The 15,425-nt window shown below is 34.9% G+C and overlaps 1 protein-coding gene across 3 annotated transcripts in view; it reads right to left on the reverse strand.

Annotated features, from left to right (window-relative positions):
* Positions 1-15,425, reverse strand: part of ATRNL1 (attractin like 1) — a 700,209-nt gene that overhangs the window by 464,022 nt on the left and 220,762 nt on the right. For all 3 annotated transcript variants that reach the window (XM_007519967.3, XM_060171225.1, XM_060171226.1), the window contains exons 23-24: positions 14,817-14,895; positions 12,272-12,429 (exon numbers count right to left, since the gene is read on the reverse strand). In XM_007519967.3, the coding sequence (XP_007520029.2) occupies positions 12,272-12,429; positions 14,817-14,895 (237 nt within the window). The remainder of the gene's footprint in view (positions 1-12,271; positions 12,430-14,816; positions 14,896-15,425) is intronic.

The following is a 15,425-nucleotide window of genomic DNA, read 5'->3' on the forward strand; positions in this document are numbered from 1 at the left end:
AAGAATATTGAATCGCTCACAAGGACTCACTAGTGTTTAGAGGGAAAACCCTAATTTAAAGTCCTCTGATCAGCTCAGGCTCCTACAGCCAGCATGAAAAATGAATTCCAATGAACATATGGTGGCATGGAAAAAAACTCACAATTTACAACTGTATCTTCTTAAGATCTCGAGTAAGCTATATAACATCACAACTAAGTCAACCAGAAAAGGAGCAAAAAAGAGATCTGGAAGTCAACAGGAGGAAGGAAATAGGCAAAATCAGAAGAACTTAATGAAGCATATTCAAGAAAGATTATCCCAGTGACGAATTAAAAAAAGAGCTGGTTCTTCAAAAGGGTAAATAAAATAGATAAACCACCAACGAGATTGAAAATAAGAGAAAGAGAGCTATGATAAAAATCAGTGAGAAAGATGAAATTACAACTGAGGATGGGGATATACAAATAACCACATGTGAATATTATGAACATCTCTATGCAAATAAATTGGACCACCTAAGTTAGATGGATGCATTTCTAGAATCATAGTACCTGTCAAACCTAGCCCAATATCACTAACAAAGATATTGAATCAGTGAGGGACGAACAATGGCAAACTGGCTTAAGAGCACATAGTACCAAGCATAAGGATCCCAATTGGAGCCCCTGGATCCCCACCTGCAAGGGGGTCACTTCTCTCCCCCTCTCTATTATTAGCCTCTCCTTTCAATTTCTCTTTGTCCTATCTAATAAAATCCAACAACAACAACAACAAAATAGCCACCAGCAGCAGTAGATTCGTAGTGCTGATACCAAGTCCAAGCAATAACCCTGGAAGGAGAGAGAGAAGGAGAGAGAGAATTCAGGAAGGAAGGAAAGAAGGAAGGGAGGGAGAAAAAGGAAATTCAATCAGTCATCAAAAATCTACTCAAGAAAAGAAACCCAGTCCCAGATGGCTTTACTGAGGAATTCTGTAAGAATTCAAAGAACATCAATTCTCCTCAAACTCTTCCAGAAAATTAAAGAGTATTTGTATACTCTTTAATTTTACACTCCCCAACTCATTCTATGAGGCTAACATCATTTTGATTCCCCCAAGCAGGAAAGAACTCTACCAGAAAAGAAAGCCACAGACCTGTATCTCTGATGCACACGGTCATATCAATTGCCAGTCTCCTGCTTTCTATAGGGGTTAAACCACTTTGCAATTTGCATTCTCATGAGCAGCAAGAAAGCTTCCTCCCTCACACATCCTCATTAACATTTTTTGTCCTTTCTAATGCATAACATTCTTGTGAGTTTAAAGTGGTATCTCAATGTTGATTTTAGTTACATGTCGCTGATAATTAGTAAATTTGAGCACTTTTTGTGATGTCTGTTTGACCTCTGGATCTCTTCCTTAGTGAAGACTCTATATGTATCTATTTTCTAATGAGTTTGATTTTTCTGTTGCTAAGATTAGTAAACATTTTATGTATTTTGATTATTAGAGCTTGATCTGATGTATGCCACATAAGAAACTTCTACCACTCTAAAGGGTCTTTCTGTTTTGGTAATAGTTTCTCTTGCTTACAGAAGCGTTCAGTTTTTTAGACTTGAGTGCCCAATGATACTTCAGAAACATGTCACGATGTCTTCTGCCAACATTTTCTTCTACGTATTTGGTAGTTTCTGGTATAATGTCCGTGTCCACTTAGAGTTTTGTGCATGGTGATATGTGGTGGTTGAGTTTCATGCATCTACATGTTTTAATCCAATTTACCCAACACCATTTGTTAAAGACATTCTCTCCATTTAATGTTTTGAGCCCCACTGTCAAACATTAGAAGTACACAGGTGTAAGAGCTTATTTCTAGGTTTTCAATTCTATTCCACTTGTCTCTGTGTCTATTTTGGGCCCAGGATCAGGTGGTTTTGACTGTAGTATCTCTGTAATATAATCTGAGGAAATATGATAACTCCACTTTTTTCTTTTTTTTCGCCTCAAGATAGCTTCTTTATTTTTGTTTTAAAGTACCTTCTATATGTGATTACTGTAACACATAATGTTACTGAATCCACTGTAATTTGTATTTTCTTATTTCTTTTTCTTTTTTAATTGCTCAGGTTAGGACTTCCAGCATGATGCTGAACAGAAGTGGGAAGAGTAAGACATTCTTTGTTGGGTCATGGTGCACCTGATTAAGCACACGTATTACAGTGTGCAAAAACTCGGGATCAAGCCACTCATACCCACCTGCTGGGGGAAAGCTTCAAGAACAGGAAAGCAGTGTGACAGGCGTCTCTCTTCCTCTCTACCTCCATCTTCCCTCACAATGTCTCTCTGACTCTATCCAAAATAATTAAAATAAATAAACATATTAAAAAGAGTAAGACATCCTGACTTTGTTCCTAATAACTGCAGAAAAACTTCAGTTTTTTTAATTATTATAGAATAGTTAGTTGCGGGTTCCTCACAAATGTTCTATAATACTAAACTACATATCTTCTATACTTACTTTGTTAAAATTTTTATCATAAAAAGATGGGAAATTTTGTCATTTTTTTCTGCCATTAATGAGGTAGTCATATGGGTTTTACCCTTAACTATTCATGAGGCGTCTCAAATGTATTGGTTTGAGTCTTTGCAGTAACTGTCAGTAAATAGTAGTGTACTAGCTTTTAAATATGCTGCTGAATTCATTTTGCTAGTATTTGTGGGAGCATTTGAAAACTATGTTTATTAGAGGTTATGACCTGTTGTCTTCATTTCTGTTTCCATTCTTTGCTAACTAATTTGGGGGAGCATGCTACTTTAAAAAAATAATTCAGAGTATTTGCTACTCTCCAGTTTTTGAGAAAAAACAAACACTACAGTAATTATTCTTTAAATTGTTGTTGTTGTTGTTGTTTTCATTCTCAAAGCATCCTATTTTGGTATTAATTTGCTGAGGAAATGTCACAGGGATACAGTTTCACACCTCTCCATAACAGATAATAAAACGCCACAACCACAACCACAAAATGTTATCTTCTTCATCATAGGGCGCACAAGACACAGTCCCCTTGCCCCAATCCCTTTTGAAAAAAATCATGATTAATATTTGATCTTGCATTTTTCCTTGTACTATTTCTTTAACTCCTGTTATGAATCAAACTACCTGGTATTTGACTTCTTTTTCTGGCTTATTTCATGAGTTTGATCCTCTCTCCAGCACCATCCATAATGAAGCAAAAGAAAAGATGTCATTTTTCATCTACCTGAGTAATATCCTATCATATATATCAACTTCCTTATCCACTGATCTGTCCTGTACATGAGAGGTTACTTTTTTTTTCAAATTTTAGCTATCACATACAATAGCATGATATAACATAAGTATGCAGAAATCTCTTTGGATACTTATTCTTGTATATCTTGAATAGATATCTAAGAGAATTGTTTATGATACAGTAAGTCTATTTTTAATATTTGATTAAATAAAGTGTGTCAATTTTTTATATTTTTAATAAAATACTTTCTTTATTGGGGAATTAATATTTTACATTCGACAGTAAAAACAATAGTTTGGACATGCATAACATTTCACAGTTTTCCATATAACAATACAACCCCCACTAAGTGTGTCAATTTTAAATACTATAAAATCCCCATACTATTCCATAGGGGTGGAACCAGTTTATTTTTTAACTGTAAAGTAACCCCATTCCTGCTTCTATAATTTTTGATATATGACATCCTCACAGGTATAAGGCAGTTTCTCAATGTATACTTTTTTACATTTTACATTTCAAGTCCCTGGTCCCCACCTGCAGGGCTACAGGTGTCTCTCTGTCATTTTCCTTCCCTATCTCCCCCTTCCCTCTCAATTTCTGTCACTATCTTATCAATAAAGATAATTTAAAAAATTTTTAAAAGTCTTCAAAAAATTAAAGAATTTTATTTCCCACATGACTTTTTGTAAAGTGCCCTATTTTAAATCTTTTGAAACATGCTAAATATTTTCTAATTTTTATATCAGCTCTAGTGTCCCCCTTTTACAGTGTCAAATAATTGAATGGCTAATCTAGTTTTTTTTTTAAAGTGAACTCCTCTCCTTTGTCTTACCTTCTTAAAGGATATTTTATTCAGTTTATTTTAATGAGAGATAGATGATAGACCAGAGCACTTCTCAGTTCTAGTTTATGGTGGTATGGGGATTAAATCCTGGGCTTTAGAGCCTCAGGCATGAGTCTTTTGCATAACCATTAGGCTGTCTCCCCAGCCCTCCTTCCTCTCATCTTGCTAGAACTCAAGGAATTACATTAAATGATAATAGCCAAAAAAGGAAGAATACTGGATGATCTCTTTTATAGGAACTTCCGAAATAAGAACATAAAGGGAACACTTAAAAAGTGAAACTTTGACTCCATGAGGTATACTGCACCAAAGCAAAAGACTCTGGGGAAAAGGTAAAAAGAGGGAGTGGAAAGGGAGACCTAGTCTTAGTGGATGATGGTAGAAAAGGACCCAAGTTAGGGCTAAGAGTATTCTGCAGGCCAGTCCCAGAGACATGATAAAGTATACCTATGTGGTAAACAACCATCTGTAAATAATAACCCTCCCAATAAAATGAGCAATTTAAAACACAAGTAAGTAAATAAATAGGAGTAAAGCAAGGAAAAAATAATAAAGCTCTAAATCAGAGGCAAAGCCAGGGTGGATATATGGAGGCAAATACAAGGAAATTCTGTTTAAGAAATTTCTTTAGAACCTGATCTTGACCAGAAAGAAGATTTCAGAGAACAGGAGGATTTTCAGAGACTGGGAAGCAAAGGAATCATAGAGGGGTCTTGCAACAAAGAACAGCTAAGAACAGCAGAAGGACAAATGAAGGAAACTAAACAGGACAAAGGGTATTTTGCTTTGTTTCTTTCCCCCCCACACTCAAGCCCTGAAGTCTGAGATATAAGTCTTCTAGTGAATGCACTGCAGATGTAAACTGCACAAACACACTCAAACTAAGAACCTGGAAAAAAAAAAAATCCCAACAATTCAAAAGCAACTAAGAGTGATGAAAATACCCAAACATTGATTGATGTGATAACCACAGCAATGAGGAAAGACTCTGACGGGAAAACGGGCCAGGTGGTGGCACACCTGGCTAAACACACATAGTACAGTGTGAAAAGCCAGGTTTCCAGCCCCTGGTGCCCACCTGCAGGAGGGGAAAGCTTCACAAGTGGTAAAGCAGGGTTGTCTCTTTCCCTCTCTATCTTCCCCTCCTCTCTCAATCCTTCTCTGTCTCTATCCAATAATAAATAAATAAAAATATTAATATTTTTCCACAGGCAGACGACCTCACCAATGTGCCCTGGAACCCCACCTCCTCAGAGCCCTCCCTACCCCATAGGGAAAGATAAAAACAGCCTGTGGGTATGGATCCATCTGTCAATGTCCATGTCCAGTGGAGAAGCAATTACAGAAGCCAGACCTCCTACCTTCTGCACCCCATAAAGATCTTTCCATTCTGCAAGAGGGATAAAGACTAGGAAAGCTTCCAATGGATGGGGACTCGATATGGAAATCTGCTGGTGGGAACTGTAATGTGCTGTAATTGATTAAAACACCCAAAATAAAATAAAAAGGGAGAACTTATCAAACTACAAGCAAAAATCTATTTTGCATAGTCCTCATTATATATACATATATAGTTTTGTTATTTTGAATCTGGGCAATTTCACCAAAGAACAACAGATAAAGAGAAAAGGAGATACAGAGAACCAGCCTACCCCAGAACCAGCGCTTCCCTGCTGTGATAATGATCCCAACACGCATGGGAAGGCATTCATCCTACCCTGTGTTCTCTCTCGCCAGCTATCCCTCATGTTTTCTGATTAGTAGTTGATAATTACTAAGTAATTGATAAAATTGATTAAAAATTTTCAATACCATATTTTAACTTAAGCCAATGTAAGTTTAATGACCAAATGTTATGTTTGAAAATATGTGTTATTTTCAAATTAAATGATCCAACTTTATAAAAATCTGGAAGAAAAAAATAATTGTGGGTATCTTAGGTTCAATTAGAAAAAGATCCAACAGCATCCTTTCCAGCACTTTCTTTCATCACAGACCTGATCTGCCTTGCTTCCCTTCCCTCCCCTCCCCTCCCCTCTCCTCTCCTCTCCTTGCCACTAGGGCTATCTCTGGGGCTCAGTGGTGTTACTCTGAATACACCATTCCTGGCAGACACGTGTTCCTTTTTTTTTTTTCCTGCAGGATTACTGCTGGGGTTCAGTGTAAGAATCCACTGCACCTAGAGGCCATTTTTTAAATATTTTTATTGGATAGCACAGAGAGACAAATTGCGATAGGAGGGGAAGATAGAGAGAGGGAAAGACACCTGCAGACCTGCTTCACCACTTGTGAAGCGACCTCCCTGCAGGTGGGGAGCCGGGGGCTCAAACAGAATTTTTGTGCAGATCCTTGAGCTTCATTCTGTGTGTGTTTAACTCAGTGCGTTACTCTCCAGTCCCCCTCAACCCACATTTTGTTTTTGTATTTTATTTGACAGGACAGAGTGAGACTGAGAGAGGAGGGAAAAGAAAGAGGTGAGAGAAAGGCACCTGCAGACCACCTTCACAGCTAGTGAAGTGTCCTCCTTGCAGGTTGGGAGCAAAGACTCAAACCTTGGTCTCTGTGCTTGGTGATATGGGCACTTAACTGGCTGTATCAACACCCAGATCCCCAAACCTGAGTCTTCAAACAGTAAGACTAGACCAAGCTTTTTCTATACTTTCAGCATTTACTAACTAGTCACTTACTACTATATTCTGTGCTTAAATACTCTGTGATCAAAATGCTAACATACAGGTGATAAGAATATATAGAATCAGCATCAGGGTCTGGTTCTTTTTCAACTTTTTCTACCTACTAAGGAAATTAGAACCGCAAATGAGAGAATGATTTCTACTGTCATTCTCATAAGGCAAAACCAAATCTAAATTATGACATCAGTTTGCACATTGACTTAATAGTGAATTACCAAATCCCATTTACTCAGAAACAGGTAATTTAGATTCAATCTAATTTAATTTAATTTAATTTAAACGGTGATGTGCAAATGTTGATGAAAGACACTGCTGCAGGAGAATACAAAGCATTAATACACAGGGAACTCTTTTTTTTCCTATTTTTTCAAGTTATTAGCCTTTTAGTTATTGTAGTTTTTTTTCTCTTTTTTATTGTCCAGATTTGATTGCATGACATTGGAAGATATAAGGAATAAGAGTTGACAAAATAACATCTTGCTTGAGAAACCGATACAATCAACTTAGTAGTGAGATTCCAAACATTCTAGAAGAAAATAATATTTCCCTGTTTAATTACAGTATTTGTTGGCATATTTGTTACATAGACTGTTGTGTCTCAAAAAGACATATGAATTCCAAAGTAGTTACCAATCTGAACTATAGAAGTTTCAGAAACAATGAATAAAATTTGCTTAAAGTTAGTATTGGATAAAATGGAAACAACAATTGTACATGGGAAAAGTTCTCACTGACCAAATTTAAATCTTGTTAACTATGTACTTGTTAACTGTGTAACTTGCTATTCCAGTATGTTTATTGTATTACTGATAAAAAATAATTTTGTTTTGTTTTTTATTTATAATGCTACTAATACATGGGAGACTTGAAATAATTCATTTTTAATACATATCACTAACACAAAATAATTTAAATATGATGTAATACTTATCAAAAGTATACATATATATATATGAAAACCCAACAGAAAGTTCATTCCTCAAATATTTTCCTAATTATGAAATGCCATGGAGTCAACAGATACTGAGAGAATGAATGTGAGTAGAGTGTGAAGTCATTATTTGTCTTTTAACTTAGAATTTCACATCCTTTACCTACATTCTTGAAGGAGGAGATGGAACAGAAGAAGAGAAGGAAAAGGAGGAGGAGAATGAGGAGTAGGAATAGACGGGGAGAAGAAGCAGGAGGAGGAGGAGAAAGCGAAGAAAGAGGAGGGGAAGAGAAGGAAGAAAAGTAGAACGAAGAAAGATGGAGAAGAAAATAAACACAAAATGCAATAAAAAATTAAAAACTATATATGGCTCAGGGAAGTCACTAACCAGTGGTATTAGACATGCATGAAGCCTAGAATTCATTCCCTGAATAATAATAACAGTGGGCTGCGGAGAAAGCTCAGCAAATGAGAAGGCGAGACTTACTAGCTAATGTGCTCAAGTGAATTTAATGGCTACATCATGTGCCAGAACTAATCAGTGTTTTAATCTCTCTCTACAGCTTTCTCTCAACTGTCATTTGCAAAATATCTTACAGAATAGTAGTTATGAAAATAAAATTATAATATTCACATGTTGTAACTTTAACACCCAATAGTGATGGCATTAATGGAATCTTTAAGAGGTGATAAGATTATGTGGGTAGAATTTCATGAGAATGGATTAGCTGTCTAACAAGAGGACAGGAAGCCAACCACTAATTAAGACCTGTTCTCTTTGAATGAAAAATTGGTTTACTTGGCGAAACTGCAGAAGCTATGAAGCCATCTCAACCTCCCCCACACACACACACCACTCAAAATTCTAAAACTATAACTCCTTGTGCATCTGCTTCACAGAACTCACTTTTCTAAACTAGAAGCAGAACTCAAATCTAGAAATTCCTGGGAAGAACTACATCCGATAAAGAAAGGCAATTCACTTGGTTTACAGAGAACTGTGCAAATTGAGGAAAAATAAGAGAGTCTTAAAAGACATTAAAGTTTCAATAGTTTCATGCCAATTAAAAGGATTTCACTACATTACGTCAAATAATATAAATTTTACACCAGTGTTATAAATATACACACACACTAAGATATCTTAATAGACCACATGCCTCAGGACTAATGGTATGTTTTTGATCAAAGTGGAGAAGTTAGGCTCTACTAATATTGACCATCAGTTACTTTTGGTACTTTATTATTACAAAAGAGTGTAATATTTCAGGTTTATTATGCAAATTCTTGTTTGGCATCCAAAACATATTCCCTAGTATATTCTTCAAAGAAAATCCAATATAGAAAGTTAATTTCTAATCATTAAATATTCATTCATGTTCTAAGTAAAGTATGTGATCTGCTTAAAAATAAAATGTAATTAGATAGTCAGGAAATAAGGGGCATTTGACAATCACGAATATGACAATTCTAGCAATTTTAATTGTAATTCAAGAAGCTCGGTAAATGAACCCTATTGCCACTTTCAATCATAATTTGAGTAAACCAAGTGAAATCTGGACAATATTTCTATGTAAATATTTTAAAATAAAGTGATACATCTAGCATTTTCAATGTTATTTCTTACTGTATGAAAATATTTCTAACATTTTCTAATTATATAAGCTCCAAAAACAACCACTATACATTGAATAGATTTAGCAAATTAATTTTCATTACTATTAACTGCATAGAGATTTGTACTTATATAATCTGAACACCTAAATTCATAACTTTGTTTAAATGCTAAATATACCCAGGTAAAGATTTTTTTCCAGAAAATTTCATCCTCTCTTTTAACAAATGACAGAAATGTGTATAAACAAAACACTTTGGTCATTCACTATAAGCTGTCACTGGTTAATATATAAGGAAAACATGAATTCATATGAATCAAGGTAACAGGTAATCTGCATGTGTTTCAAGATTGATTTTTAAGTCTGACAGCCTAGCAAAAGGTATGGTATAGAAGATCTAGTCAACAAACAAATTTCAATTCAATCTATACTCCTACTAGTAAGAAAAGAATAAATAAGTGATGACCTTGGCTCCATACTCTCAGAGAGATAAAGAATGCGAAAGCTATCAGGGGAGGGGATGGGACATAGAGATCTGGTGGTGGGAATTCTGTGGAGTTGTACCCCTCCTATCCTATGGCTTTGTTAATGTCTCCCTTTTTAAATAAATAAATAAATAAATTTAAAAAATGAATTGCGGGGCCAGGTTGCAGTGCACCTAGTTGGGAGCATATATTACAACACTCAACGACCTGGGTTTGAGGCCCCCAGTCCCCACCTTCAGGAGGAAAGCTCTGTGAGTGGTGAAGCAGGGCTGCAGGTGTCTGTCTGTCTCTCTCCCTCTCTATCATCTCCTTCCGTCTTGACTTCTGGCTATGTCTAGTCAATAAATAAATAAATAAATATAATAAAAACATTAAGAAAAAAAGAATAGGTGAATATGCCCTAATATTATAACATATAAACTTTTTCTTTCATAAGAACATACATTAAGAAAAAAATGTATCTATTTCAAAGTAGAAAGAATATCCTAAATATTGCCAAGGAATAAGTCTCAAGACTTTAGTAGCCTACCACTAAATATAATAAAAATAACATAAAAGATCTACACAGAATATAAATAGAGAAGTCAAGGGTAGGGGATATAGCATAATGGTTCTGCAAACAGACTCTCATGCCTAAGGCTCCACAGTCCCAGGTTCAAGCTCCCTCAAGTATATACTGTAAGCCAGAGCTGAGCAGTGTTCTGGTGTTTCTCTCTTTGTGTCTTTCTATGCATCTTTCTCAAAAATAAAATAAATAAAATATAAGAAATATATATTAAAAAAGAGAAGTCAACATGCAATAAAGAGAAGCAGCATGCAATAAAGATGTCAGTTGATGGTGGGTGTGGTGCAGATACTTAGCAGGGGGAGTTATGAAAATGTATACTTATGATAATAATAGTCTTGCAAACATTATTTTCCCCCAGTAAAGTGATTAAAAAAGAAACAAAAACTGGGAGTCGGGCAGTAGCACAGCAGGTTAAGCGCACATGGTGCAATGCGCAAGAACCTGCATAAGGATCCTACTTTGAGCCCCGGCTCCCCACCTGCAGGGGAGTCGCTTCACAGGAGGTGAAGCAGGTCTGCAGGTGTCTTTCTCTCCCCCTCTCTGTCTTTGCCCCTCTCTCCATTTCTCTCTGTCCTATCCAACAACAACAACATCAACAACAATAATAACTACAACAACAATGGAAACAACAAGGGCAACAAAAAGGAAATAAATAAATAAATATTTTTAAAAAACTATACAACACTAAGAGTAGTACACTTCCACAGTAAGTTTAAACTATACCCACTTATAATAGAGCTAAAATGATATGATTCAGCACAGTAATGTCAAGTATAGTTGCAAAAGTTATTAAAACATCAGTTAAGATACACAGCAAAGGGGTCAGGTGGTGGTTGAGCACATGTTGCAATGCACAAGGACCCGGGTTCGAGCCTATGGTTCCTACCTGCAGGGGGAAAACTGCCAGTGGTGAGGCACTGCTGCAGGTGTCTCTCCTTATCTCCCCTTACACTCTCTATTTTCTGCCTGTCTCTAGCCAAAAAATAGATATATTTTTTTAAAAAGATACACAGAAGAAATAAATTTTTTTTAAAAGTTGGTTTTGCTAAATATACTTTATGGTTTTACTAGGGAAATAGTGACATGCAAGGCGATTATATTCACATGAATGAAATTTCTTATCATTCTGTATGCCACTCACACGGCCAACTTTAATCCTTCTCCCCAAATGTGCACTGGGTCCCCAAACCATCTCAAATCACACACTACGACTTTGCTTCAGTAGAACACTGCTAGTTCACGTTCAACCTTGTGCATGCTTTTTTGTTTGTTTTGGATATACAGAGAAACTGAGAGAGGTGGGGGAAATAGGGGAAAAGAAAGAGAGATAATTATAGCACTGCTTAGCCACTTATGAAGCTTCCCTCAAGCCTACCCCACCCCTGCCTGCAAGTGAGGGGCTGGGAGCCTGAAGCAGGATGTTGAGCCAATGGTAATGTGTGCACTCAACCAGGAACACCACCACTTGGCCCCTATCATGTGACATTTCTCAGAACATCATTTTATTAAATAATCAGAACATTTCCAGTTGATTGAATACTATGTATATTAATGTCTTTTTTTTTTGCAGGTGGGAAACCAGGGGCTCAAACCGGGATCCTTAAGCTGCTCCTTGCATTTTACACCATGTGTGCTAAACCTGCGCATTACCGCAAGACCCCCATATTAATGCCCTTTATGGAAATAGCTACTAAACACAAGCATTCAAGAACCTTTGTTATCAAGGGTCAATACATGCTTTTGCACTGTTAAAAACATATATATATATATATATATATATATATATAGATAGATAGATAGATAGATAGATAGATAGATAGATATAATTTATGAACAAAATCACCATTTTGTAATAAGTATACTCAATGACCACTAAATAAAACAAGACTAGCACTTACTTGTATTTTAATGGGCCAGGAAAAGTTGCTGACGTACACATAGAATGTGATGTTAGGATTACTTCTAAAGTTAAATTTTTCGTAGGAAAAACTATCTCTGTATTCCTTTATATTAGTCTTGGTCACTATAGGAGTCTCTTCTCCAGAAATTGTTCCAGCTAAAATGTAAATAAAATGAATTTAAATATTCCCTACTAGCAAACAGATCTTAATGAACTATAAAAAACACATACTTATAATTTAGAATGATAGGAAAATTATATTAAATGCCACAAATCTACTGGGAAAAGATTTAGTATAATTTTTTCAATGAAATTTCTTGTTAATTTCTTTATACTTGACACTGGCCTATTTTTATATACTTTTGTATATACATGAACAATGAAGTAGTACTGCAAGTCTCTCTTTTTCCCTACTCCTCATATTTTTTTATCTTTAAAAAAGTATATTGATGCTAGGGATTGAACCATGGATCCTGGAGCTCCAGGTATGAAAGTTTGCTAGAGTATTATCACTGACCCCCATCTTTATTTTTCAAATTGAAATCTAAGCCTCAGGAAATGAAAGCACCTGCCTAAATAAACCAGTAAATTACTCTTTGAATCCCAGGCATATCTGACTCCAGAAAATAAATTATTATTTTTATTTATTCCCTTTTTGTTGCCCTTGTTGCTTTTTTATTGTTGTAGTTATTGATGCCATCATTGCTGAATAGGACAGAGAGAAATGGAGAGAAGAGGGGAAGACAGAGCGAAAGAAAGACAGACACCTGCAGATCTATCTGCTTCACCGCTTGTGAAGTGATTCCCTGCAGGTGGGGAGCCGGGGGCTCAAACCGGGATCCTTATGCCGGTCCTTGTACTTAGCGCCACCTGTGCCTAACCCGCTGTGCTACCGCCCAACTCCCGAAAATAAATTCTTTGGTTTACTTCTTCAGTCATTCAAAACAGGTATTTTTCACGAGTCTCAACTCAATTAAAAATTGGACTGGATTTGGTACTTTGCACTGAAGGATTCTTGGGAAGGAGGACAGATAGAGAGGTGGGAATAGGGCTTTGGGGACAGAATCTAAGTTGGAGGTGAGAGAGATTTGTCGACTTATGGAGACATAAGAAATTACACCCATGTGTCAACAGTTGTACTGTAAACCAGTAACCTCCACCCCAACAAAATAAAAGAACAAAAGAAAAAAAACAAGTCAGTATATTTTCTTACCATAAATTGAACCATAACATATTTTAAGTAGTTTTGAATGAGGCTATAATTTAATATATGAGATAAACACTCAGTTAGGTAAGAGCATATTGGATACCCAATAAATATACTGAAATTAACCAAATCAAGAAAAGTATTTACAGCACTATTACTAAGTTAAAAAACAGTAAACATATAACAACTGTAAAAATAGTCAGTTAGTATACTGAGTAACTGAAATTATTTCTAATATCATCAACCACAAAGCTAACTTAGATATAGCTTTAAAATCCAAATGTCCTAACACCAATCTGTACATCAGATGTTTTAAGAACTGAATTTGGAAATTATAAATTATCTTTTGCATACTAAGATGACTGTTATAAAGTGATTACAGAGAGTTTGTATACTTTTCTGGATAAATTTTATGGAGACTTAATTATACAGAAGTAAATTTCAAACTAGATTTACATGATAATTTGATTTATTTTTATACTGACATAGCTTTATGTCTTCTTATAAATTACAAAGCATCTATACAAATTCCTAAATATTTCATTTTTACATATGCAGTGAAGGTTTTGGAACTGCATGATGGTGACATGTTGCCACTATTACACATAGTTAAAGAACACAATAAGTTATTTTTCCGAAATCAAATATGGATTTCTAAGGATCTACATATTCTCTTTTGTAAAGTTAATACATTTTTATAATTTTATATTTGCAATAAAAATTAAACAGTAGAATTTGATAAAACACGCATTCAAAAACAAAGTCACATTTCATAATTCTAGATATCTGTATTTTTAGTTGAGTTGTTAAAAAATGAATAATTTCTAATTCAAACCCTTATTACAGAAGACATGCTAAGTGCATTTTTTTAAACATTGGAGCCAGGCAGGGTCAGATGCAGTACACTATTAAGCATGAAAGAAACAGATTGTAAAGGTATCAGTATATGCAAGGGAATTCATTGTTTTACAGCAGTGTTATGGTTAATAATCAAATTAATCACCTCAATAGTAAGTCAAATAAACTGAATTTCTAATCATAAATACATAATTTATCTAAAAAATTAAAACCACAGTATTTAACAAACATTTTAAAAAAACAGGTATAGTATATAATATTTTTGCCCCTTTATTTGTAATTAAAGGAAGAAACTTGGCAAAATAATAAAAACTTATTGGCATTGTGAGTTATTACTTTTACCTGTAACAGCACGATGATTTTAGAAAAGGTATATTTCTAAATTTTCAGTAGATTAAGGTAATAGTAAAAGGTCACGAAAGGACATCTTTTATGTAGAAACAGATATAAAAGACACATGACACCAAATTGCTCTCACCTGTTGAACCAACTGACCACGTGATGTTAAGGTTAAAGTTGTTTGATGCGTTAATTGAAATATCCAAATTTTTGTTTGACTACCAAAAAAGAAAATGCCAAGGTTAAAAACAAACAATACCTTATAAATATAATTAGAATAGTATTATAGTTAATGCACATATATTTTTCAAACTCTATATACTGCCACTGTACCATTAAATAATGTAGATGTCAATCATATTTTAATAAGAAAAATCCAAAGGTAGATTTAAGTCCTTTTATATTATTTACTATATTTTGACCTCCTACAGGAAAATTAGAAGATTTTGTAATTCAAGATTTGCATTTTTATTCTCTTTCCGCACCTCTAGTTAGTATTTAAATGATAAATATTTGGCTTAGCCCAAAGAAACTTTACAGTAACATACAATTGTTTCATAGAAAGTTTTCTTAATGATGACCATAGTCAAAGAGACATTTGGTCTCTATGAAGAAATATTAACAGCAATCCACAAACATCAGAAGACATTTTCTTCAGTTTGCAAGAAACAAATATATACTCAAGAAGAATGACCATATTTACAGTGCACGTTATACATAACACAGCAAATGGTTGAAGGAATTAAGT

The sequence above is a fragment of the Erinaceus europaeus genome, chromosome 14 (genome assembly GCF_950295315.1).
Source record: "Erinaceus europaeus chromosome 14, mEriEur2.1, whole genome shotgun sequence".
NCBI classification, from domain to species: domain Eukaryota; kingdom Metazoa; phylum Chordata; class Mammalia; order Eulipotyphla; family Erinaceidae; genus Erinaceus; species Erinaceus europaeus.